Here is a 27137-nt window from a genome sequence, read left to right as displayed (position 1 = left end):
GGTGCAAAATCCTCCTCTGCCCCAGGCCCGCTCCATCAATGCCATCTTTCCACCAGGCTGTTCGGAAGTGTTACTAGTTGGCAGCATTTTGGTGTTTTTGGAGACACCACATAAAATAGCCAGAAATTGTTATAGCCAGAAACTATTACCCAGAGGGGATGTTTTCTGCCTCTTTCCCACTCCCCAGAAAGTCTGTCTGAGCTGCAAGTACCCGGCGTGACAATGAACGAGAGCCTGTATCCAGCACAAATTCCCTCTCTACAACCCCTCCAATCCACCCAAAAGCCCTGAGCACCGCTGGGCCAGCCGCTCTGGACACTCCTGTGCCCCACAAGCAAGGTCTGTGGCCCCTCTCTGAGAGCCATGAAAATCACATCGCCCAAAGACACTTTCAGAGGCAGGAGGAGAGCTCAGAAGAGGTGTTACAAAGAGTCCTTTGCATGCTGTGAATTCACACCCTAGTTTCACTTTCCGGTGTAGACCAGAGCAGAGGCCACAACAGCACTGTGTTTTCAGTCTGTTTATCCCCCAAACCTGAGCGAGGCAACGAGAGCTTGTCACTGCACAGACAGCACACGGAGGCCTGGTAGTGCCAGATATTAATGGTATTTAGATTCCTAGAAGACACAGGGAAGCACTCAGTGGGATGTTCAAAAATCTGGCAGAAGTCAGAGGTCTAGCACAATTGATTTCAAGAGGAAGACTGAAACCACATCAAAGGATCTTCTTCACAACTAAACGGTTCAAGAGGGGAGCACAGGGTGGACGACACATTAGGTGAAAATTGGAACTGAAAAATAAATCTGGATTGAAAAATTAAAGAAAAACGTGAACCCAGAGGCCAGGTTGTTGGAACAAGGAAGTGGGACATACCACAGTTCCTCCAAAGCAATGAAACAGTTCCCCTGCTGTCAGCCTAACCTGGTGAAGTAGCTTGAAAAGTCCTACTATATAGGACTATGGCTCTGAAAATCCATTATTAAAGGCTTGCTGAAAGCTTCAAAGGACTTTGGTAGCAAGATCAGATGCTGGGCGTCAGATGTCCCAGGCTCCTTTTAGGCTAAACAAACTGGGAGCAGACTGGAGCGTGGCTTCAGTTACCAGTAACGCCTCTGCACAGCCCGGTGGCTGGTGCCACACTGCAGTCTGCCCGCAGCCCCGGTGCCCAAGGAGCAAGTGGTGCCAGGGCTCTCCTGCTGATCCGCCTGACTGATGCTCCTGCTCCTCACTGCTGGCTCCAAAACACTGGTGATGCTCGGTGCCCCCCGCCCAACCCCTGCTCCGGCACTGCCAGGATGGGAGCCTGGGGCTCGCTGTGTGTGGTGCCACTTTGGCTGCAGCATGAGCAGCACGGCGAGCTGGCAGCAAGGGTCTGGCACGGACACCAAGGGCTGCACCAGCCTCCTGCGGCTCTGCACGGCTGCTCCGGGCCACTGGCCTTCTCCCAGGAGCCTGGACGTGACCATCTGTCCCAAGATTATCCCTGGGGAGTTTATGGTCTGGTCCATTGGGTAACTTGGAGAACACCGTGGAGGCGATAAATTATTTGCCCAAGATCATGTAAGTGGTAAGGAGAGGAAGAGACCCCAGTTCTCTTCAGACTCTAACCACGGCACAGCGGGGACTAGCAACGCTCTTCTGCGTAGTCACACCGTGAACGTCAGCTTTTGGTTTGCTGCATCTCCCCAGTGCACTCTACTGGGAAGAGCTGTACTAATGTACGATCCAGAAAGGACAAGGATGGTTTTGGCTTCCAAGAAGAAACCTGTTTGGACATGCTCCATTAATGTGTCTCAAGGTTTTACATTAGTTTTACATTAGTCTAACCTGTGCAATGTTACACTGGTGCAACTCTCCAGCCAGCCTCATACAACCACCCCAAGGGGTTTGTGCGGGGTTGTAGCACGCTGCTGAGCAGCTCTTACATTTGGTCTGGAGTGAGTACCTTTGGTAACAGAGTTTGAACAATACTTTGGGATCTATGCACAAAAAAAAGCAAGGGAAATACACTCTCTGTTATGAGGATTAATAATAACTCCCTAGGGAAACACTAAAACCCTGTCACTCAAGTACAGCTACAGTAATTAGGATCTCCTGAATTTTAGCTTACAAAGAGTTGAAAGCTGCCTGTAAAACTGAATTGCACCCTTCCCTCCTTATTTATAAAGGTCTGGCAGGGCTTTGGAGGAGACAGTGGGTAATTGTCTAACAACCGCTCTAAGCTGGCCAAGAGTCAGGTTTTGGATTTCAGTGCAGCTTGAAAATAATCTTCTTAGGCCATCGGTTCCTGACAGCTCTGTTAACTGGGTGAATCTGCTGTTCCCAAAAGCCAGAGCTGAGCTGCCCTAACATGAGCACAGGTAAAACCAAGAGTGACTGCAGCTCAGAGGCTGTTCCTCCACTCTGTCCCGCTGTAACTTTCTGCTTCTCCCAGCCTGAGAACCATGAGACCAGCTTTGCCATTTCAGCTCTGACCTACACCTACTCCCTGCTTCCAGGCTTGGCCTCACACAGAACAGAGAAAATCCTCTTCAGCCCTAACCCAAAGCAACCCCGTGCTGACTGGCAGGAGCTTTCGCTCTTCCAGACTGCCCCTGCAGTGCTTCTCACACACGCAGACACTGCTAGCCTGTGAATTCTCATTTTCACAAGGCAGTCCTGCCACGTAAAGGACACCCAAGCCTTTCCAAGTAGCATTTCTGTGCACAAAAGGACATTCCTGGGACATGTTGTTTATTTGTTCTAGCAGGAGCTTGGCCCCAGTCCTACTCTCACTTACACCAGAACAGCCCTGCTGAGGAGTTGCATTAATTTACATTCCCACTCAGAGAGGAAAGTACAACTCTAAAGGTCCAGGTGCTGGAGTAACCTCACTTGTTCCCTGACCCTGAACAACTGCAAACTTGGCCTTCACCTGGTTGCATGCAATCTCGAGGCAAGTTCCACTGTGTCTATTCTGCATTAGTGGAGTCTGGGGCTGGCACAAATTACAGAAAGCTCAGGGCCCTCCTGATTTACAGCCAGGTGCAAGAGGCCATGTCAGCAGCATGATTTCAGCAGTGAAGAGCAGACACACACCGACATCCCGACCGCGCCCCGCCAGCCCCACACACCCCGGGCCCTGAGGAGACAAACCCACACAAGTGACATCTTCCCAGCAGGGCACTGGGCTGCCTCTACACCTCAGGAGCGAAACAGGCCACCACACTGTGCCCCTCTGCCTGAATTTCCCTGAAATGGAGGAACTAAATAGAAACCAACCTCCCATTGTCTCACACAGAAAAGCTACCTCTATTACGCACTTTGAAGATCTTCTGTGCTTGCAAGATTGTCTGGGGTTTTTTTTCCCCTCAGCTACATCAGTTTGTCTAATAAAGGCTAACACATCCTCCCACAAGCCTTGCCTTGCTTATCCACCTGCCTGAGCTGTTTATGATGTGGCAGCAGAAAAGGCCAAAGCATGGATATTTATCTATTCCGCAAGAGCTTCAAATCTGAACATCTGCTGCAAAACAGGCTGGCACTTACAGCTCAATCACTTGGGAGTTTAGCTCCATGATTGTGTCGTCAGTGCTGACAGAAATCAAGACAGCTGCCGTGTTAAATTCCCAAGGTGGGCGTCGAGGTGGGGAGTCAGGCAGAGCGAGCGAGAATGTGACGAATCAGGAATCAAAATAAACGGACAAAAGCCCTTTCTCTGCTCTTCTGCCCTGTCCACCCCACTTCTAGGAAAGCCAGCGTCGATGGTTTCCCCCTGCCCTCCCTCCCCACTCTGCATTCACACACTCACATCCTGGGGGTTTGGTACCTTCTCCGCAGCGACGGGCACTGAGGATGGGGTAAGGCTGGTGGGAGACTCTGGACGTTTTTTGTGCTTCTGTTTAGGTCTTTCTTTGTCCTTCCGACTCTGCAAAAGAAATGAGAGAGTACTGGAAGGCTAACTTTTCCTCTGCTGAGAATAACAGTTGTAAGGGAAAAGAAAGCAGGGTGTGTAGGGGTGGATTTACAACCATACATTCATATTCCTCTTTCCTTCTCCACCCATCCACACGAGCCCAGTATCCCTTCCCCCACATCCCAGCTTCTGGCTGGGAGCGTCCCACTATCTCTATCCCAGCTGCAGCCAACATCTGGAGTGCAGAATATCAACAGAAGCCCCCAAATCAGTTTATGGTAAGATGATAGGGAAGGACTTAACAAGCTCTGGCTGATTTCAAGAAACCTGAGCTTTCCTCTTGTTATTTCCCCAAAGGGACTCTGTGCCCCCTTACCCTCGCTCTCCACCTTCTTCAAGGGTTTCTCAGATCCACCCTGTACAGACAAGGGGAGAGTCTTGATTTCAGCACATGTTGCATGTGCACAGGTAAAAAGATCAGTCAGCAGATACCTCAGAACCTAGGCTTGAACCTAACCTAGAGATCCCCCCCATCTCCCCTCCCAGCAGCGACAGCTGGTCTGGGTCCATCTCTGCTAACAGGAGACAGACTATTCAGTTTGATTTCTTCATCCTGTTTTCTCTCTCACTAAAACCCCAGAAACACAGGATTCTTCAAATTGCAAACATGGAAAAATCACAGCCTGAGAAACACTGAGTCCTGTCTGCCCTGACTTTATATTCTCCTGGGGAATGGACAGTAACCAAGGAGGTTATTATACAGTGCCGTCTGGATGTTTATGCTAAAACTGAGATGTTTTCCGTGACTGAAAACACAGGCCTGTGTGACCCCAGGCTTGAGGATGCCCAGGCCAGCTGGCATACAGGATGGATGGATCGAAGAACACGCTCCATCACACACTCCTGCTTCCTCCTTGTCTTCCTCAGCTGCACGTTCCCATGGGAACACACTCAGCTGACTGCAGGAGCTTTTCCGTGCTACCCATGTCAGCTAAAGATGTGGCTGCCTTTACTGAAGCTGAAGAAACTTCTTTACCAAGTTCCAAAGCTCCCAGTGTGGTCACTGGTGCGTGGACCAGTCAGATAAACACTTGCATGACATGCAGGGCTTTGAAAAATCCATCCTCCTGTCTCTGAGACCTTTTTGTGGGAAAAAATGCCTATTCTGGTACGCCTCCCTTGCACGGGCGTTTTATTCTAAAAGCTGAAGTCCTCAGTCTGGACCGAAGGTGCGTTCAGAACAGAACAGTCACATCAAAATTCACTGACTCTCCAGAAAGATGCTGACTGCTTCCTCACGCAGGCAAAGCCCCGAGGCTACGGCTGCCAGCACATGCCAAAGTTGGGATGCTGTCAGGGGAAGATGCAACTGCAGCAAATATATGAGCTCCGCTGTGTGTTTTTGGGGAGAAGTGGCATAATTAGCTCAGGAAACAATACACTAAATGGGAAAAAAAATGGGCAGGAGGAGGGACAGGGCAAGAGAGAAAGGCTGGAGAAGGCCGGCATGAAGTGAAGTGGAGGTGAAGCAAAATTGCTCCAGAAATCAGCACCTTCCAGTGTGGGTTTGGCTGAATTTCCACTGCACTTGAAAAGGAAGCCCATGCTGCAGCCACCAGTGCCCCTGCCAGCGTAAACCTGCTGTGACACCGCAGGAGCTTTAACTGGGATGAGCTGGCGAAAAAAGGAGACAAATCCAGCCTAGAGCTTCACTGCACTTGCCGAGTGCCCAACCAACACTGCCAATATCCATAATTTTATCACAAGACTCCTGGCGTTTGACATATCTGTTAAAGCCTCTGTTCCGAGAGCTACAGTATTTTACAAGAATCTCTGTTTCCTTTTTTCCCCCCTTTCTTTAATACACATTTTCAGCTTTGGCAGTGAACAAGGAAAGCTTGAAAATGTGATTTCTACAGACTAAGTGCTGAAAGATAAATTAAAATTAAATCTTTACTAAATCTCATAATGTTTCAAATACTTGGGGGCTTCTCATGCTATAAACTCTATCTAAGTCTCATGGGTCTTCTAGGACAGGAAGACGGGGAAACTGTGCCCAGTTAGTGAAGCAGCTTGTTACAGACCACGTGCACGTCAGCGTTCAGTACTCCAGTGGTAGTAACAATTTGCACTCACTTAATAGCACACAGCAGAAAGTTTCAACGAGCTGAATAGAGGTTTTTAATATCTACATCTCATTTTACAAATGGAGAAACCAGCACACAGGGGATGAGAGAACTTGCTGGTATTTCACAGAAAGTCATCCATAAATTCAGAAGGAAAAGTCAGGGATCCCCACCCCACCTGGACACACGCTCGCCTACTTGCAGATGCTGCCAGTGCCACTCATGGAAGCCAGAAATGGAAAACAGAAGCCAGACACCTCATTACAATACATTTTGCCAAATAACTGCACAAACCCTGGTCCTTAAACTTTCTGAATACCACAGAGCTTATTCCCTCATGTCCAGACCCTGAATCTCAAATGCATTTCAATCATGAAGTCGCAACAGGAGGCAATAAGATGCGCTGCTGCAAACGCCAGCAAGACAGCACCGTAATGATTTAATTTCACGTATCATGGTCAGGATGAGACAAGGCAGAGCCAAACCACTCTGGCTAATGACAATGAGCCTACACATCTCATACATACACATACACACGTGCACATGCGTGGGGAAAGGGAGAAATGTCCTGACTGTCACCACAGTGAACCAGAAAACCTCCCACAATTACATTGTGATGGCAACCACCGAACTCACATCTTCCAGCTTCAAAATCCTGGCTGTCTCCCGTCTGAAAAACCTCCCTTCGCTGGCGGCAGCGCAGAGCCTACGACAGCTAACTGAGCAGTCCTCTGGTTATATGTAGGAGTGCGTACATATGTACATATTCAGCAAGAACCCAGCCTGCACAATAGGGACCAGATTTCTGGAATGCCTCAGCTCCCATTTAGATGCTTGAATAAAGGGTCAGGTTTTCCAAAAAGCTAAACACTGGGTATTGAGCTCTTTTGAAGATCTGGCCCCAACTCCATGTGCGGAGCAACTGCACTCAAACTATTTAGCAAATCTGTCCCACAGAGACCAGTCTTCGTGCTCTGCTCAAAGGACTGCACTGAAACCAGAACCACCGCAGCCTGACGAGGAGCTCCCCACTACTTCTGCCGGGTGTCCCTGCACGCAGCCCCAGGCCATGCCCACGGGCACACCTTGCTCCTCTGTTGAGCTCACCAAGCACTTCTCCTGCTCCCACACCACTCTCTGTGCTGTGTCACTTCTGCTCGGGCAGAGCAGAATCCCACAGGACTGGGCTGCCACGAGCCTTCCGGGCTGCAGCCTGGGTGTCCGCTGCCTTCGCACACCCAGCAGCACCCACCTCCCACCCTTCAGTTACCCGCTAATACTTTTGGCTACTCAGAAAGGCAACAGCATCTGACACCTTCTTCAATATTACTGGAGAAACGCGGTGCCCTGTGTTAAACGGGCAGGAAAATTCACTCTGTTGCCCCACAGACATTCTGCAGACGGGCCGGGCTGCCCCCAGACCACGGCACCGATGGGAAGGTTACGCTGGCTGCCGGCCGAGACCACGGCGCTGAGACGGTTGGGGTGCCCTGGCACTCCTGGCTATCTTGGCTGTGTCGACAGGCCCTCAGACAACCCTGGGCGTCCCCCAGCTTGCACCAGAGGCTTTTAAACGTGTGGGTTCTCTCCAGGAACCGGAAGGCTCCAAATGCTTCCTGCAAGAGCCACAGAGCGCAAAGGGCGGGGAGGGCAAGGCGAGAGGGGGAAAGCAGCACTCGGTCCCTTGCCTCTGAAATGTCCCCTCCCCACCTGGCTCTTCTGCATCCAACGCTTCATCTCCCCGGCACACAGGCACCCTCCTCTGCAAATCCTCCTTCCAGGAAACTCCACAGGCTGCCAGCAGCCCCCAGAGACCTGCCTGGCTGTGCCATGAAGTGGGATTCAGGGGAGGAAGAGGAGGAGGAAGGAGGGAGGACGCTCTGTGAGAGCAGGAAGCCTTTCAACACCCCCCGTCCCATCTTCGCAAGCAAAAGCCGAGCCCTACCTTGCAGCCGCTCGGCGCTCCCTGCAGCAGGCTGGCTGGCTGGGCGAGCTGTGGTCTGCAGGGAACGTGAACCTGCCCCCAGCAAGAAACTTCATGGAAAACAAACTCTCTCCATGCAGGACTGAGCAGCTGGGGCTTGGCATGTGGGCATGGAGCAGGCCAGGCCTGCGGCGGGGGGAGCGCGGCTGCATGGGGGGGGGGGCGTGCCGGCGACACAATCTCCCTTCGAGCTCCTCAGCCCAGGAGGAACGAAACAGGATCTCTCGCTGCCAAAAAGGGTTGTGCACAGCTCCTCCTGCTCCCCCCACCGCCGTCTCCCCTTCCCCGAGCCCCCTCTTCTAATCTGCTGGACACCAGCAATTGGATCATTAAAAGTAGATTGGGCAGGGGAAGGAGGGAGGGAAGAGCCGGGAGCTGGGAAGAGCCAAGTGGGCTCTGCTGCTCCCTCCCCTCTTTCCCAGGCTCTCTGAACTCCCTCACCCGGAGGAGGAGGCCTGGCTCTGGGCTGCAGCCATGGCAGCCGCAGCGAGGAGGAAGGCAGCATCGGTGAGGAGGAAGGCAGCACCGGGCAGAGGGACGCTAAGCCCCTGCCGGCAACCTCACTTGCTCCGGGGCTGTGGTGGGGATTTCACGGGTTTGCCTTGAGTCACCCTGGGAGTGCATGAGAGCTTTTACACAGGGACAGGCGGCCAGTCCTGGCGGGGCTTTGTGTGCTCTCAAATTATTGCTGCACGCCCCGCCGATGGAAGGAATTGCTGGGGGCGGTTAAACACCCACATAACGAAAGGTCACAGAAAGCCGGTCAAGGATGCTGCGGCTGCGAAACACGGGTACTAGAGGTAGATTAGGGCAGGTTTAGGTGGAGTACTCCCTCCCCAGAAATCTGTGCTGCTCCTGTAAGCACCCACCTGCATCCCACTCGAAAAAAATGCCCACTTTGCCCTGCGGTGCCTGCGTGGACACAAAACTCCAAGAGGCAGAGCTCCGTCACCAACCCGAACGCAAACACAAAGCTCCTCACAGACCCACTGGGTTTAGATTTCAGCCCAGTAGAACTTCTCCAGTGTGCTAAATCTGCCGGGCTGGATCCTTGGCTCGTTTCCTCCACTGGCATCGGGTCTAGACAGACAGGCAGTGGCAGCGGGGAGGCAGGCTCTGCCGTGCATCTGCTCCGACGCCACGGGACCGGGGGCTCATGCACCGCCCTGCCTGGGGCTAAAGGGATGAGGGGGGCAGGACAGACACAGTCCCTGTACCCCAATAAAGTCGTCCTCTGCTGTGGCTAGGGAAGCAGTTCAGGAGCTCAAGGTGTGTTCTGATTGTGGAGAACTGGCTCTGTACCCAGACCTGAGGAACAACTGCAGGTGGGCTTGTTTGCTCCAAGTGCCTGCCTCTCCTTCCCATGTCACCGGGCAGGGACTGTTCCTCTTGTAACAACATCCCATATCCAATTATAAAGTCCCCTGATTTCCCTTATGGCTTCCAGGTGTTCAGTAAGAATAACACCGGACGAGTGTCTCCCTCCATGGGGTATACGCCTAAAAATGTTTTACTGCATGTGCTCCCGTCTGCTCCTGGCGTGACAAATTTCATTCCACGGAGCGTGGTAATTTTTTTCTGCGCGTTTCAAGCAGACAATATAGGTGACAGAACATCTGTACTTCATTCAACCCCTGTGCGTCATCCAGCATTTTCTTGGTATTTAGCTATTGTTTTCTTTCTTCTTTCTTTTTTTAAACAAACACTCCAAAGGCTCCCACAGGGTAGAACACAACCACTGCAATACCAACCCCGAAGAAATAAATGCGGCTGGTTTTGCTAAGGCTTGGTATGTTCTGAGGAGAACCCAAAGCCTGGAGCTTTCCCATTTTCAGGACAGCACAGAAGGAAATGCTTGGGCTGGCATCATTTGCGCCTGCAAGAGGCGGGGGATGCAGACGCTGGCTTGCAGTCCCACATCACAATTGTCCCTTGTTCCACAGAGAACAAGACTCTTCACAAATGCTGAACTGTTTTACAGCACGGCTTAGAAGTCCAAATCCCAAGTCTTTGCTGTCTTACTGAAGCCACTGGGTTAAATCCTGTGCCCCTCACTTAGTCATTAGCTCAGTCAGGGTTTTCCTCCATAAAGCCTAAGCAAACAGCCACAGCCCTGCACTGGAAGGGAGCTGTCAGGCTCCTTCTGGAGCAGAAAGCCAGGAGCACCTGCAGCTGGGGGACTCACACACAGGCTCTGGTCTGCCGCTGAGTGATCAGCCCCCCTGCAACGCCTCCGGCTCTGGGAGGACGGGACCAGCCGGCTGCACAGCTGGACAGGCTCAAGAAAAAGCTGTTCTACTTCAGGTCAGCACAGCAGCACGCCCAGTTCCCCTGAAACATGTGCAATTAGATCATGCACTGCTAGTCACGTACTCCAAAACCATGTGGGAAGTAATAGTTCAACCCCCTCTTCGGGTACCCCTTTGAAAGGTCTCTGTTCCCACACCGCCTCGCACCCCGTCCTCCCTCCCTGCACTTCACAGCCGCTCCCAGACCTGCAGACTACCCAACGCCCCTGGAAGCCGAGAGTGCCTTCCTCACCCTGCCCATCCCAGCTGCTTGGCACACCTCGGCCCCCTTTCCGTGCTGACTCCCCCTCTCTAAGTGGAAGGAGTTGATTTTGCACTCGCGCTGCGGCCGTGCCAAGCGATCCCAGCCCTGGAAGGGGCCTCCACGGGATCTGCTGCTCGCAAACCCAACGAGCCATCAGGAGGGGAGAGGGGTGAGGCAGCAGCGCGACGGAGTCCCTGCACGTTTGTGAGGAACCCAGAGGCTAACAATAGTGGCAAGCGCCACTGAGAAGCCTATAAATAAATCCATATTCCTCCTGTTTTCGCTCTCCCCCTGGCGCTGACCTGCTTTCCAACCAAAGCCGGGGAGCAGCACCACCCCTGCTCCTACCTGCCAGGCACGTGACTGCGCTCCCACCCCCGCCACCAGAAGCTGTGCAAATATAGAAACCCTCGTACGGTCCCCAGCCTTGGACTCGCACGGTCTGTCAGTTATAATTACAGCTGAGCTGCTGTCAATCACCCCGATCCTGCCCTCTCCCCCACCCCCTCTGCCTGTTTGTTGGCTAAAAATAGCACGTTCCAGTACAGCCGTTCACCTTGTGCCAAGCGCTCGCTCCCCGGCCATGGCACAGATGCTCTTTCTCCCTCCTGCCTCCTCCTCTGCTCGCAGCAGCTGAACACACAAGAGGAGTAAATACTCCCCAAACGCTCCAGCCTCGTCGGCAGTAGGAAATTTACTGGCGGTGTCGGCAGCGTGAGCGAGGTTCGCCGTGTTTGCCCACGTATCAGGTACGGTTTGGGCAACCTTCCCAAACACGTAATGGGCATGGTGGGCAGCCTTTCAAACTGGATATTGCGGGATAACCTCTGTAAATAGAGAGGGAGATGGCTTTCCTGCCCACACAGTTTATGGACTCTCAGCCGGGCGTGCCAGGAGGGTGTCAGTCAGTATTAAGGGATGGCCGTACTGCTTTTGAAAGCCTGGATGCCCTTGTCCTCCAGAGACTGGGCTGGGATCCATCAGACTGAGCCCACATAACCCACCGGAGTGTCATCAGGCTGTTTCTGCGTGTGGGTCACTACCATTACCATTCAAAATCACTTACGCATTGTGAGGATGCCTACTGCAACAAGACAAAAACAAACAAGAAAGTAGTAAACAGCCAGGCAGCTATGGCAAGACTTAAAATGTGATTCATGCTGTGATTTGCAGGGGTATCATCAATCGCGTTTATACAACAAGGTAAATCTGGCTTTTGACTATAGAGAAATGTATCCAGGGGTTGCTTGGTAGAGTAATCCAGGATTTCTGCTAGCAAAAACCAAGATATGGCCCATAAAGTATTAAAAACTATCTGACCACGCTGACAGTACCCCTGTAAAAGTTATTTCTGCTTTAGATCCTACCCCACTGCTTTGGACAGACGGGGTGCAAAGGAGGGTGGCAGTACTACGTTGTGGATTCTTGCTGTTGCGAAAGCTGTATCCATTGAGGGGTAAGAAAGATTTCTTATTCTGCTGCCACTTGCCTTAGAACCTGAAACCTCCAAAAAAACGCATGTCCTGCATTTTAGGGCTATTTGTTGTTATAAGTAACAAATACCTCACAAGCCTTTGGCCTCCTCGTTTCTTTTGGTACAGACCCTTCCACGCTGGAACCTGCACCCCTGTCAGAACCCAGGAGTCTGCTGCGGTTCTGCCTTACATGTTCACTGCTGCTTTTCCTTGAAATATGAGCATTTGTCACGTGAGTCAGTTGGTTAATTATGAACCTTGGTGTGCTGTTAACATGTCCTATAACACTGCAGCAGTTTTCATGAGTACATCTTAACCAGCAGAGTTAGAGAAATAACTATTGTACCAGTCAGATCTGGCATGCGATGCTCTTCTAAATAATTGCCTAACAAAGACAAACTATTTTCACAGGTAGACTTGAAGGTGGAATCCCCGTGGCTGGTTAATCTGACTAACAAAGTACTACCTAGTTCACACTAATTATTGTTCTTGCCTACAATCAACCTGCTGGCCACAAGGCAGATTACTAATCAGTATCTCTTTGTCCTTTAAAACTTGGACTCTGGGAGCTGAGGACAACGACCTCGAGTTCATGTTCTGGAGCTGCTGCATTTAAATCCACAGCCCAAACTACTTCCACACAGATGAACTCGGTAGCTGGAAACCACAGTCCAATGTCAGACTCAAAGTGGACTGGCCACAAGACAGGAAGGGGGAAGCTGCACGTTTCACAGGTGTGTTGTGCCAGGACTCCTCTGGCATAACCTGAACATGCAAACTCAGCCTCACGTTCCCCACGGCTGCGCTGCTCTGTTTGCATACACCCTTCTAGGGGCCTGTTTAAAAACGCAGCGACTATTCAGATCTCTGACTGTGAAATTCTTTGTGGAGTCAGGGCTCACCCAAGGAGCTGTCAGTGCTCTCTGCACACTTCTCCCCTTCTCACCTCCATCCCACATGACTGTGCCTCTCTGGACTGACAAACTCTGTGCAGATCTTACCTTCTTTGGCCTTTCGTGGTGGGATACATGCTTCTCTTGAGCGGGGGATGTGGATCGACTCCTTCTTCCAGCAATGAAGGAGCTACCTCCAGAGTGACGTGAGGTCTTCTGAGGTAAGTGGGGAAGCAGAGAGGAGTTGGAGAACAGGAGAAAAAGAGAGAGAGGAAACAGTGTTACAGAGTCCAGCTTTCACTGTTACAGTGAGCAAAGTTCCAGTAAATGGCTTGCCTACCACACGCAAGACCAAACTCTTTTTGGACCAGATGCCCAGCCTGGTTCCCAACACGGGGACCACAGCGGATACCGTGGCAATGGGCTTACAAACAGCATGTAGACCTGACTCCCAGATCCTCGGTGGCCCATGCACACTGACACTTGCACAAGGAAGGCGCAGCTGCTCAGAGACCATTCTGTAAACAACAAGATAAATGGTAGCAGCAGTGCTGCTTAGAGAAGCCACTCCTGAAGGGCAGCGCCCAGCTTTCAGTCCTGAGCGGGGCGTGGGCTGTGTGCGGAAGGATGCCCTGTTCTCAGGCTCCAGGCACCAGCAGAAGTCCTGCTATCTATCTCGGCATCAGTTAACTTGATACAGAGCTACACTTGTGTCAGATACTGAGGGTACCTGAAGGGCAGGGAAGGTGTCCTCCAGTTTGACTTTGAGGGGAAGCTCAAGGCATCAGTCACTGTATGTGACAGCACTGATAAGCGGGAAGGAAAGTGGGGAGGGCCAGCAACAAAGGAGCCACTGAGACATAAAGCTGTAGTGAGAGGATCAAGTTTCCTTTTTGCTGGAGGGGGGAGAGCAGGTGTCTACTAATTATGCAGAACAGGAAAAGAGTTCCTCTCTTTCCTCTCGGTACTGTAATTAATAGGGGGGGGAAGTCCTTTGCCCCAATATCCCTCAAACAGTGAATGACTCCATGTCTCTTCTGGGCTGCCTCTGTCCTCAGGCAGAAGGTCTGGCTGCTCTGTGTTACACCCTCCTGCCCAGGGTGTCTGCGCTACACCCCCAAGTCCCTGGAGCACCAACCATCACGGCTGCTCTCCTTTCTTGGGACTTCTCTTTCAGCCACACAGAGTGGGTCAGGGAAGCCAAAACAGATGGGAAGCATTCAACGCCTACTTTTGAAAATGGGTTTAAAGATGCTACAGAAATGAAAAATATAAATTAATCTTTATTCCTAAGTGACTCTGGCCGGAAAGGGAAGCAGGCTGCAGACCTCGTTTATGTGTTTGTGGCATTTCTTACTGCTCTGAGCACAGATACAGTCTAGGAGGAAGACAATGCCTTTTATGTGACAAAATAATTCCATTGCAGGGATGAAGAAACTCACCATTTTATTGAAGTGGTACTTGCAGTAGCCACAATATTTGACATTGTCGACTTCCAGCACTTCCTCTTCACATAAGAGGCCGGCCATCTGGGCACTGAAATACATGCAATTAGAAGGAGGATAAAGCAAATTGTACAGCCAGACCACATATCCCATCAAAGGGCAAAGAATAGTTCAGGGTACCCAGGCAGGGTCTTGAAGTTTCCTGTTCTGCTTGGCAAATGGTATGCAAGGAAGGGAAAAAAGTTCAGACTATTTTTAGTTCATATTAAGCTCTTCAAAATGGTCAGTACTTTTCTACCACATTGTCTTGCGATTTTTGTTTTTCTTAAGGGAGGCCTGGGAGACCAGTAACAATTCCAACAAAAGACATGTCATGGGCAAAGAATCCATGTAAAGCTGGGAATCTCCCTGCTCTGCTAATAGGCAATGTTGTTTTCAGGCTGCGAGGGTACGTGAGGGTATCAGCCCTTCAAATCACATCATCTAGATGATACTTTTGCATGTGCTCTGCTGGAGAAGGAACATTCCTGGGTTGTGAGTCACCTCTTCTCTTCTTGGATTCCACATAGTCTTAGGGAAATCCCCAGCCTTCGTTCTCAGCAGGGAAGGCTCGCTGGTGAAACCTCAGCCTTCCTGGGGAAGTTCCCCTCACAAACTGAACAAGGATGAGATACCCCTTGCACAAAACCAACCCAGGGTGATCAGCCCAACTCCCCACACCACCCAGTTAGTGCCGCCTCAAAGCCACAGCAGCAAAACCAATAGCTGGGGCTATTCTTGGGGTGATGCCGTGGGGAACTCACCAGGTGACATGGAAAGCTTGCCGGCAGCCGTGTCGGTTACAGGCCATGCACGCTCCCGAGGCTGCTTTGCTCTCCCTGCCCTGCTCTTCACAGATGTAGCAGGTCTGCAAAAAAAAGGAAAAGTGCTCACTCAAAGAGGCAGACAAAACGTCTACTTCACTCTCACTGTTCACCAGGAGGCAAAGCCTTCGAGAACTCCTAACTCTGTGTCCAGTCATCTCCCTCCTACGACAACAGCTCTGGGTTATTTCTCAGTGGCATGCACGAAGCTCACACATCTTCTTTTTCTCCCCAAATAACCATTGTGTCAGATCAAAACGTGGAGTCACCAACACACAACTCCAAGGCGGAGATTGCTCAAGTTGCAGGGAGTTGGGGAAGAGAGAAATGGAGGACCAAGAAGTTATTTGCAAGAACACAGATTTACTTTGTTAGTTATTTTAAAGGAATCTGAGTAACTGGAAACTAAAATAAGTTGGACAGGAGATGTGGTAGCATAAGATGACCCCAAAAAGCCAAGGTGGGGCAAGCGCGCTTTGGGGCAGCACTAGAAAGAGGTGGCGTTACCTTGTTGAAGCGGTCGTGGGGTACATACTGCAGGACAATTGGCTCCATGGTGAGCACATTGGCAAACTGCACCTCTGGGATGTACAAAGCACAGACAACGTGGGCCCACCCTGGGGAAGCAAACAAGACAGAGAGCGGAGATTCACATGGAGCAACCCAAGAGAGTCTTAAACTTAGGCAGGGCTGCAGACAAGCATGGGAGGGAGAGAAGGAAGAGAGTGTAGGAAGGGAGCCAACTTAAGTTAGATGTTAGATTTGAAATACTGCCTGTTGTAACTTGGTTAGGAATCAAGTCCTTTGTGGGTGAAAGATAGACGGATACCACCTCCAGATTAAATGAGAAAGCGGAGATTTCTTTGGGAAAAGTGTACAACGCTCATCGTTCTTAAAAGCACCCCCTCAGGACTTGAGGCCTGGAGTTGAAGACCTAACCAAACCCAAGAAAAGCATCCAAGCAGTAAATGATGCTGATGGGACAGGTTTGACGTGTAGTCCCACGCCACTGGAAACAAAGCTCCCTTTATTGGCTGTTATCAACGGCTAAAGAAGGCTCTTTTTCAGCAAGCCAAGTTAGATTAAAATCTAAATCCACCAAGACGCTTCCCAAATCAGATGTGTAAGTTGAAATTCCATCTGGTCAGGACAGAACTGAGAAAGTTTGAAAGTCAGGAGCCTTTGGGGGCTGATCCATGACCAGTATGGCTACTGCGCTGGAAGGATTTAGCTCCAGTTAGGATGGAGTCACCTGGGCAGGCAGAACCAAACTCCATGGTTACAGAATCATACAGCTGTATAATTCTGTACAGTGACACAGCTGTAACACTTCTTATGCCTGTCTACACAGACCTGACCAAACCACGCAGTAACACGTTTGGAAGAAGATGCTATGTTATGATAAAACAATCCCCCAACATGATACTTGTGCTATTGCACTAAGACTCTTGGCACTTATGACCTGCTCTAGCAGATGCTTCTACAAAATAACCTGGATTTAGCACTTCTCTAAATATGGGATCTATCAGAATAAAGACCTCCTTGCCTAATCTAACTCTTTGGGTATTAAGGTGAGTGGCAGGCAGGTGCAGAAGCCTTTCTGAAAAAGCAAGAGAAAAATTAAGTTTGATCTATACAGCCAGTAGCATTGACAGCTGCAAGCTCTGACAACGGAAATCAGAATCCTCAGTACTTCACAGCCCCAGAGGCTGAGAAGATCAACGATGAGCACATAAATCCTGCAGAGAAAAACATCTTTACTGTGTCCTAGTCCCTGCTCTCGGATGGGGACTCAAGGCTGAGGCTCTGTTAACTTGAGGATCACAGTGCTGCTGTGCAAGCGTGCAGCAAATAACTCTGCAACGTCCACATTTCTGTAAACAATGCCAGATCAGGCACCGATTCCTGCAAGGTTAAACTCAAGAAACTGCACATTTCAGGGGCTGGGCTTTGATGCCAGTCAGAGGTCAGGCAGGTTCTCCCCCCCAGGGAAAGGTCTTCTCACCATAGAAGCTTCAGAAAGGGAAGTTTTGTAAGAAAAAGGCAGAGTGTTTTCAATCCTCTGGAGCCTCCAGCCTTCCCTTTCTGGTGACACAGGCTCAGAAATTAATTATTTTGTGCCTGGGACAGCTGCCGAGTCCCCAGAGGCTCTGTGTGACATACCCGGCTCTGCGCAGAGGTACTCACCTCCGTTGTCGGTCCGTTTCAGGGCTCCATCTTTGTGGGGACACAGTTCACATCTCTTGAAATTAAGCAGAAACAACAAGTTTAATCTAACTCCCAGGGGCGTGGGGCCAGAAAAGAGATGATTCATTTACAACATGGTTATGAAAGATGGGGCTGCTTTCAAAGAGAGGAAGTGGAAGAAGGGCTGAGAGCAGTTTGGGTGCAAAAAGATACTCTGACACAGCTCGATATCACCCTGTCTGATGGGGACGTTTTTAAAGCCTCAGCCCAAGAGCCACAGGGCTACAAGTGAACCTTGACTTTCATGGGGCTTTTTTAAAAAAAAGTTTTAGACTTTGTGGTTGGGGAGTAAAACTGAAAACCATGACTCAGAGAGCAGAACGCAAATAAAAATAAGCCATTATCTATCTTTGCCTCTTTCCTTCCTTCCTTCCTTCCTTCCTCCTCTCTTGTGATATTTTTTCCAGTCTCATGAGAGGCGGGTGAAGCTGTCGTGACATTTTTGCAGGCAGGACATGGGGAGCCATGGCAAGCCTGGCCCCAACGGCTGGGACTGGCGAATGGGCACCCTGCTGCCCCCCAAACCCAGTCTCGGGGGTGGCTGAGGTGTGATGGAGGGGGCATGAGCGGAGCGTCGGCGCTGGAGAGTCCCTGCCACCCGGGAGGGTGGAGGAAGCTCCCTCGGCGCCAACACGCCAGGCAAGAGGCCGCAGCCTGGCACCATGATGGGCTGTGAGGGACCCAGTCACTAATGTCTGCTTTTGGGGAAAAGCGTGAGGGGGAAACACACCGTCTCCTCCACCATGGGGCAGCAGCCACAGGGCGATTGGAGATGGGCCCCCTCACGCCAGGCCCAAGGGCAGGGGGGCCTCCGAGGCCAAACCTGCTGAAGGGTCTCCCTCATGGCCGGGGTGGGAACGGGCCTCACCCCACCACCATGCACACCCGGCGAGGGGACAGGGAGGGTCTGGCCAGACACGATGGCACGAGCCAGGGAAACCCAGCGCCATGGCCCTCGGCGCTATTCCTCGCCTCTCAGCAGACGGCCTACACTCATTTTCCCCACCTCACTCATTTCAGCCCTGCCCAGCCACCACCAGCCTCCAGATGAGGGCTCTCCCCCGGCCATGACGCCCTTTCGAAGGGTTGGTGGAAGGTGGGGTGGTTTCAAGGCGCGTTGCCACGCATGGGGGAACACACTCCCAGCCCTGAGGGCTCCTCCCAGGCTGAGCCACCTGAAAACGGCCGCTGTCTTCTCACGGCATCACTCGGGGAAAATTTCTACGTGCTTTCTGTTTTCTTTGATTTTAAAAAAGCCCTGAAAACCTGTGAGGCGCAAACCTTTTCCTTCCCCAGCAGAAATGCTTGATTTGCTAAAAAAACCCAAAACAAAACAAAACAAAAAACCCCTGTTTTTCTGTGAAAAATGTGCTTTGTCAGAAAGTCTTGAAATGAGGCGCTGGGTGTCAAAGTGAGACAGCGGGCTGTGCCGCTATGAGTGTGCGGGACCTGGCGTTCTCGCCTGCTCGTGCCTCACTCCCAGTGCTCGGCTCTGGGGAGCGTAACGGGGCAGGTGCTCCCTGCTGCGACAAACACCAACGTATTGAGCAATAACTGGCCATGAGCAAAAGCCTCTGCCACTGAGTAGTCCCCAAGGACCTTCCACAAAGGTGGTTTTCCCCAAGCAAGATTTCCTCTGTCGAAACTTCACCCCCTGGACAGACAAGCACAATAAATAGGACGGCAACGCAACGGGCAGCAGGGAGGCTCAGCCTGACCCTCCAAGGCTTTCGTGGGAGTCAAGCATGTGGGGCTGTCAAACAAGCACCTTTGGCAAGCACGAAATCCCTGTGATAACGTATAAATAAGATGAGGGGACAAAGACCAGTGTGGTCGTCAGCGGCCTGTCTCGCTTTCCCTGCAACTTAGTTTGAAAAACGGATGGATGGCCACAGGAGGTGTTTCTCACCACTCCTGGTTAGGTCTGGGCTGCCAGAGGGCTGGAGAGCTGCTCTCACAATTACTATGGAAAGCCCGACAGAGCCAAGACAGAAAAAGAACTGGGTTAACTGAGACACTGTAATAAGAAATTTGCACTTGAAAAGGCCCCTCTGCTCTCCCCTCCACCCCTCAGATCAAAGCGGCTCTCCCACCATGCGATTAGCAAAGCTCTGATTGTAACAAGAGGGGTTAACAGCTCCATCGGCCCCACACAAGACTTTTAATAGCCCTGCCTCGAAATGACAGCTAAAGCCTTCACATGATCCCTCACATGAGTGCCCTCTGGCCATTGCAGCTCACCGGGCTTCCTAGACAATTTGATTACAAAGCGGATGGGCTTTCAGTTGCTTACTGTAAGCACAATAGCATCCACAGCATCCTTCGGGGACCTGAGCATCTGAGGAGGGGTTAGGAGCAGGATTAGCGGTACCTCTTCCTTTTATTCAACCTGCATAGGCCCAGGCTGTCTCCGGGGTTTTTATTTCAACTCTGGGAAAAGAGCAGAGTTTGGCTGATTTAAACCAGGTTGTGCTGGGTAAGGTTAGAGCTCCTGACCCCCTGGGGTTTCTAACTCCGGGATCTACCACCTGCTGCCTGAGAGTTAGGGCTCCTGCGCTCTCTTTCCAAAGCTGAAGAGCAGATGGAGTCCATCTCTCTAAAGAAGGTATGCAGAAATCAGACCTATGTTTTAAAACACTCGCTAAGGAGTGCACTGTTCTCCATGCCTCTGTATCTCATTTTCAAAGCAAAAGTATCAATATTTAGCCAATAAGCATGTTTGTTATGGACAAAGCTTGTAAGCTGCTTTAAGATTCTTCTACGAAGGCAGATGTGGGAAGAAACACACTGTTGTTTTTCAAAGGAGTTTGCCACACAGTCATTATGAAAGAAATACAAATATGAATTCGCTCTGCTGCTGTTGCCAGTGCTTTTAGTGCTCAAACAGCAGCACCTCTCATTCAAGATTCTCAAGGCAGTGTCTGCAGGCTGATAATGTCCCTTTTACAGCTGGAGAAAGCCAGGCACAGAGAGGTGCAGTGACACCCCAGGGCAGTCACACCCTCCTGCCTCACTGGACCACGGAACCCAAACTCAGCGTGTAGCAGAGCCATGCACAGCTCTCCTAAGACCTGACTCATTTCCCTTACTCTGATCATGCCGTTCCCTACATCAAAGAACTAGATTCTTTTTAAGTATTTACCCATCTGCGTGTCTGTTGCTATGACTGCTGGTGTTTAACTGAAAAGGTGAGGGATTTAGATAGGAAATCATCCCCAGCTCTGCTTAGGAAGGAAGATTATCACTGTTCAGTTATTATAGTAGCAGGGCTGAATGCCACAGGACTGAGTGGCATGACTGAAGCCCATCACGCATTGTCTAACGGATTTCACCGAGGGCAAGTTAAATAAGGAGCCACCTGCAGGGGTATTGTTTTCCTGATACCTTGGAGGCAGTTTGAAGTGTGCGATGTGCAAGTAAAAAGTTACAGTCCTTGCAGTGAGCGCAGGTGAGGAGGGCCTGTGTGTGCATGTGTTACTACAGCCTACACTGAATCGTAGCTAACGCTGAAGAGCTTCTCTCTGCCTGCACGGTTGGGAGAGCTGGGGGAAGGAGGCCCATGAAATCCAAATTCCTTTCTTTGCTATGAAACTATCTGCAGGATGTAAACCCACTCAAAGACACATTTGATCTTCTTTACTGCAGCGCACATAAAAGCAGCATCTTACAATGGGAAAAGAGCTCAGGTCTGAAAGTCTGGTCTTGTTTACACTCCCGCTTCCAATGAGGAATGAGTTAATGCAGTGTAGAAAGCATGGCACAGATACCTAATTCCCCCATTCACTCATCTTTGCCAAGTTCTTCGCCCATCTGTGAAACAGATTAAACTTCTGTACTGCAGCAAGCAGAGAGCCCAGCTGAGATGGAGCAGGCTATTTGCTCAGGCCTGCACAGATCCGCACGTTCAGAGGTCACCTACAGCAGCTTCGCTAGGTGTGTACTTTAAAAAAGGTTTAGCTAAACCAGTTCTGAAGGCAGTGCAGGCATTAATAAACGTTGTTTGTGCTGACTGAGGCCTTCTGTACTTAAGGAAAGCCAAAGTTTAACTTCAATCCATCCTTAAGGAAGCGAAGCGGGGAAGCAGGCCCAGATTTACTGTGTGGCACAAGCAGCATCCACGGCATAACTAACACGTTAAAGATCTCCATCCCGGCACCTCGGCAGTTGGTTGGTGCAGCCGTATCGGGTAAGGGCTCACATGGGAAGTTATTGCAGGGTAGCTGGTGTGCTATAAACTCACAGCCTACTTTACTGCACAAATAACTTTGCCACATAGACAGACCTAAGAGGCAGTCCTGGCCTGATTGTTTCCACTTTCCTGCCTCACCGGGAAATGCCAGAATTAATTAAGAACATTTGTAAAGTGTTCTATACCGCTAAATTGCTACTTAGACAGAAACTAAACCCTGATCCAGCTTCCTGTCATTTTCTCGGCTGTTTTACAAATGCAGAAGACTTTATGCAGGAGACTGTTGCTGCAAGATATGAATGCCAATCCACCCTGTCAGTCAGTATGATAACTTTGACAGCACAGCATCATCTCAGGTGATGCCAACTTTCCTCCACTCCAGAACTTCCTCAGGAGTTGAACAGAAAAAGCAGCAGGGAAACCACCTTTTAGAAGAACGCCATTAATTTTTGAGGAGATTGAGGTCTCTAGACTCAAAAATTTTGACATTGGTAACTTGCTTAAAAACACCTCTGGCAGCATCTTCATCAAAATGGCTAGCAGCGTTGTATAAAATCATTTGATACAATTATTCCTATTGTCTAAAGGAGATAGAGCAGGTTACAGGCAGAGCCGGGATTACAGTCACTGAAATGCCAGGCTCTACCACTTTTGCCAGGGGACTACACTGCTCCCAGCAGAGACGTGAAAGGCATCGAACAAACCTACTTAGTGTAAGTACAAGTGTGCTGCGTACTCACCACCCTGGCGGCTCTCTCTTGAGATTCACATTTCCGACAGAACCAGGGTCCGGTAGGAACCTGGACAATTCCATAGCAAGCTGGAAGAAAAGCAAAGAGAGTTCATTAGACCATCTTTAAATTGACTGTTTCATTTCTCAGGTGTATATAAAGGTTTGCCAGAGCTGTTATCAGTCAGAGATGGGCGACAAAACCAAACATTGCATCTACGCAGCATTTTATTCCCCTTTCCAGTTTCCATACCCACCGAGAGCAGACAGCCTTTTGCGAGAGGTCCAGTGTTACACATTTATTCAAGCTTCCAAATAAGCTCATGCCCAGTGTGAAAAATTCCAATGAAAATCTGGCCTAAGTGGAAATCCAGTGCTTCATAAACTGCGTCTAATTCTGGTCTAGCAAACAGAAACGGACAAATTTCTTACCCTTTAACTTTTCAAGTGTCACTAGTGATCTAAATATAAAATTATGAAATGGATGGCTATGAAGCACCTTAACCATCAACAGGACTAAGATAAAATCTCAGCATCACGAAGGAAATTATCTCGGTGAGAATTCAGACAGACACCAGGCAAAACTCCCGTTTATCCTGCACGCCCTCAGGTCTGTAAGTCACGTCCAGCCGCAGCCACGCTCTCAGGATCACTGAATTCAGGCTTTTTAGGACTACTCCCAGGAACGGGTTCTGTGTTAACACAAGCCTCCAGCTGATCACCCAACAAAACTGCCGGTTTTATCCAGCTATACCATGCGTCCCTCTTGCGTTCTACATCGCTACTGATGCTCTCAGGGTCTCCCTCTGCAAGCTGCAGCTCCCTTTTCTTTAAAATTAGCTCCCTTCTCTGATGGGGCAATGCTGCTTGAAGATGGTTCACCTTTTTCAGCGATCTTCTCCCTCTAACCATCCAAGGATGGTCTTTGTGAGTCCCAAAGGAAGCGTTTCTGACCCTAAAAGGGCTTTTAGCTACCACACAGGTGGGTTTAAAGCCACAGAGGCTGGTAAAGATGGTAGTAAGAAGTAAGGGTATGCATCTCAGACGAGGGTATGAGTCTCCTAGGAAAGAACAAATTATATCTTCCTTATTCCTCCTTCAAATGCGAGCTGACGGTTGGAATGGAATCCCAGTCACTTGAGACATTTGAAACTAGGTTGGACAAAGCATCTGAAAATATCCTGCTGGAAGCAATCCTGTGATGTTCCCTGGGGGGTGGACCAAACACAACCCGCAATAGGTTCTCTCCATCTCTCTGATGTCTATTATTCCACATCAGCCAGGAAAACGAATGCAATTGTAGAGTTAAACCAGAAGAGCTGACTGCAAGATGAGCCAAGGCATACACATAAGAAAATAGAAACTACATGAAAGCAACGACAGAGGAGCCTTGGGTCCATCTTTAGCAGTGGGCTTAGGGCCAAAAGCAAGCACTCAGCTGGAGCCAGCACGAGCTTCTGTGCCCACTGCTTCAAAAAGGAAGAAAACAAGGGAAAATGCAGAACATAAGTAAGGCAGAGTTGAAAATACAGTTTGTACATGTTCTTAACTATCCTGTTAGAGTCTTCATCTCCAAACAGATGCTTTCATTAACATTTTCAGTTTTTTACTGGAAAGGTAAGATTTCTAACCATCATCAGAGAAATGGCACTGATATTTTTACAAATCAGCCCTAATGCGTAGCTATGGTACAAGTTTTAAAAAAATACAGGGTTCTTTATTTAACTGTACAATCATTTCAAAAGGTAACTTTGGTTTTGCGGATATTCAAGCAGTACAAAGAGATACCAAACCCAGTGTGTGATCGCACGGAACGAGACTAGATGACCCAGATGATCCCCTGCAGAGGTTTGTTTCTATTTAAGAAATAAAAGCCCACCAAAACACCCCACTACGGCTAGGCTTATGAGCAGCCTTTAAAAAGAAGGTTGAAGAACATCCACTACACACTGCTACACTCCTTTCGAATTATTATATCCTGAAGGACTCTTACAGGACCTAAATAGACAGTTGTGGTTTTCAAACACGCGAGCTGTGCCCTCTCTGAGACTTTTCTAACACGTGCCAACTCTACCAAGACAACGCCACGCGCCCGCTCCCCCACCGCAGCGGCGAACACATCCCGACTCCGTACCTGCACGGGCCTAGAAACAGGCACCTGAAAAGAATAAAAGTACTGCCCGTTTGAACCTGCTCTTGCCCGTTTGAAACTGTTCTCGCCAGCAAACAAAAGTGTTTATATTAATCTTGGGAGCGAGCATAAGGATGTCAACACCCTTTATCTCCCCCCCCAAAAGAGAGCGATGAAGAAATCTACTTTCTAGCGTAGGGTTTGATAAATAATGGGAAGAATGAAAGACTTAGAGCAGCAAAATTAAACCAGAGAGACCCTTACATGCTGCCGGGTCACTGGGAGCCACCCTGGCGAGGCTGCCTGATGACAGGAGACACCCAAGCATCGCCTCCGAATGACAAGAAATCCCCCGCGAGCTTCGCTTCCTCATTCTATCTCCCCTTTAGTCACCTGGTTGTAAGCGACTTGTTACTACAGCCGCGAGCAGGGATCCACCAACCGTACGAAAAGCAACAGAAAGCCCAACCTACAGACCCAGAGACCTGCGCCTGACAGGCGGGCAGAGGCAGGGCAGGACACATTCGCAGCTGGAGGCAGGAGCGCGCATCAAGACACCGAGGGAGAGATGATACAGGAAGAGGCTGGAGATGCGCTGCTAGAGGGATGGGATAATAATAGATGGAAAAACAGACCCGCCAGATGAGACCAGAAACCTTCGCGTTATTCAAAACAAACCAGCCAGGATAATCACCGTGCCTTTCTGCTGGAGAGGAACGGAAGCAAATATATATTTTGGGGGAATTTTTAATTTTTTATTTTTGTTCGGAGACCCGAGGGCAAACTTTCCGGCCCGATACCGTGTGTTAGGGGCGTGCTCCGAGTCATTTAAAATGCAAATAGCCCGGAGCTCTGCGAGGAGAAGGGCTGCCTCCCTCTCTGCCCTTGCAAGCGTCAGCTCCGGGCCCCGCGGCCGCCCCCGGGGGTTACCCGGGGCCATGTGCGGCACCGGCCCGAGCCCGGGGCACCGGAGCCCCGGGGGGGTGCTGCGGCGCTCCCCGGCCCGGCGCTGCCCTCCTCCCGGCCCGGGGCTCGGCCGCCCGCCCTTCCCGGGGCACCGGGGGACAAGGGGACCTGGCTCCACCGCCCCGGGCGACACCCCCCCCCCCCGCCTCCACGGAAGGAAGCGGCCGGCGCTCCCCGCCGGTACCGAGCACCCCCCGAGAGGTTCGTCCCCGCCTCCCCCCCCCCGGGGGCGCAGCTGATGGCCAACTCCGAGCCCTCGGCACACCGCGCTGCCCCCCGCTTCCCCCCCCCGGCTCCTCCGCCGAGCCAGGCCAGCGGCGACACCGTTATTTTGAACAATAGGGATAAAACAAAGCCCCCCCCCCCCGCCTCCGCCGCCCCCGCACTCCCGCCCCCCCCCGGCCTCCCCGGGGCGCCCGGCGGGGGAGGCGGCGGCGGCGGCCCCGGTGGTGGCGGGGGGGGTGTGGGGGGGGCCGGGCCGGTGCTTACCTTGGTGCACCGCCACATTGCAGCCGTGCCCGTCGCAGTACACCAGCGGGTTCTCCGCCCAGCCCCGCTCATCAGAACAGACACAGCAGCCTCCCACCATCTCCTTCATACTTCCATGAGGGTTTCCTTCCCCCCCCCCGCCTCCCTCTACGCACACACTCCTCCTCCTCCTCCTCCCTCCTCCTCCTTCTCTTCCCTCCTCCTCCTCCTCCTCCTCCTCCTCCTCCTCCCTCCTCCTCCTCCTCGCCCCCCCTCCCCGCTCGCAGCCTGCCTTTCACACGGCCGCCCCGCCAAGGGCCGCGGGGTGTCCGACCCCCCGGGGCGGCGGCGCGGAGCCGGGCGGGGCTCCGGGGGGGGGGGGGACGGGGGGGGACGGACGGGGCACCCGGGGGCGGCGCGCCCCCGCCCCGCTCCCATGCACACGCACGGACACGGACACACACACACACATAACACACACACACACCCCCCACCCCCCCACACCCCCCCCCATGTACAATCATGGCTGCGCCGCCCGCACGCTCCTGTAAAATTTGAGGTTCAGGGATTGCAGGCTGGCTGGGGCGGGTGCATTTCTCTGCGTGTGAGATTATTTATTTCTTTTTAAACCACCCCCTCCCCGCTCCAGCCGCTTTATGTCGCTTCTTTCTTCATGTTTTTGTTCCCCCCTCTCCCCTCTCCCGAGCAAACCGAGCAGGAATCCGAGTGTGCACCCGTGTGTGCAAACCGCTGGATGCGTGCCCGAGCCAGGCAACATGGATCGCTCCGGAGGGATGAGTTGGGACCGTTCCGCAAATCCTATTATCTCCGCAATTCCTCTCTGACAGCTCGGGCTCCGCGAGCGCCACCGCCTGTCCTGCTCTCCCAGGCTCCTTCTGCAGGAGCTTTTAACCCGTTGGCACCTGTTTTGTTCTCTTTAGGGAGAAAAATACCCCCTTGGAGGTTTATGCCCAGCAGGACAAGTATCAGAAATCACCTGGAAACCAGTAAAAAAGAAATAATCCTACTGTACAGTGAGTAGCTGTATGGGATTGCACCTGCAGGTCCTGTAAGCCCACGCGGTATCATGAGGCTCCTGGTGTATCATGAGAAACAGCCCTTGCCTTGGCCACATCACCCAGAACAGACAAGGAGAAATGAAGAAAACCCAA

The 27137-nt window shown here is 51.2% G+C and overlaps 1 protein-coding gene across 4 annotated transcripts in view; it reads right to left on the bottom strand.

Moving 5' to 3' along the window:
• MLLT6 (MLLT6, PHD finger containing) overlaps positions 1-26106 on the bottom strand; it is a 46299-nt gene extending 20193 nt beyond the window's left edge. Inside the window, exons 1-8 of one of the 4 annotated variants that reach the window (XM_074891999.1) lie at positions 25987-26106; positions 22411-22490; positions 17422-17476; positions 15742-15851; positions 15175-15278; positions 14369-14462; positions 13035-13142; positions 3791-3907 (exon numbers count right to left, since the gene is read on the bottom strand). In XM_074891999.1, coding sequence (XP_074748100.1) covers positions 3791-3907; positions 13035-13142; positions 14369-14462; positions 15175-15278; positions 15742-15851; positions 17422-17476; positions 22411-22490; positions 25987-26095 — 777 coding nt within the window. In that variant the 5' untranslated portion in view covers positions 26096-26106. The remainder of the gene's footprint in view (positions 1-3790; positions 3908-13034; positions 13143-14368; positions 14463-15174; positions 15279-15741; positions 15852-17421; positions 17477-22410; positions 22491-25986) is intronic. The other 3 variants (XM_074892001.1, XM_074892000.1, XM_074892002.1) reach the window with 3 other exon arrangements.
• Positions 26107-27137: the final 1031 nt, after the last annotated feature.

The sequence above is a fragment of the Strix uralensis genome, chromosome 22 (assembly GCF_047716275.1).
Source record: "Strix uralensis isolate ZFMK-TIS-50842 chromosome 22, bStrUra1, whole genome shotgun sequence".
NCBI lineage: Eukaryota > Metazoa > Chordata > Aves > Strigiformes > Strigidae > Strix > Strix uralensis.
The sequence above is the reverse complement of the archived record's forward strand: the minus strand, read 5'-3'. Positions and strand labels throughout refer to the sequence as shown.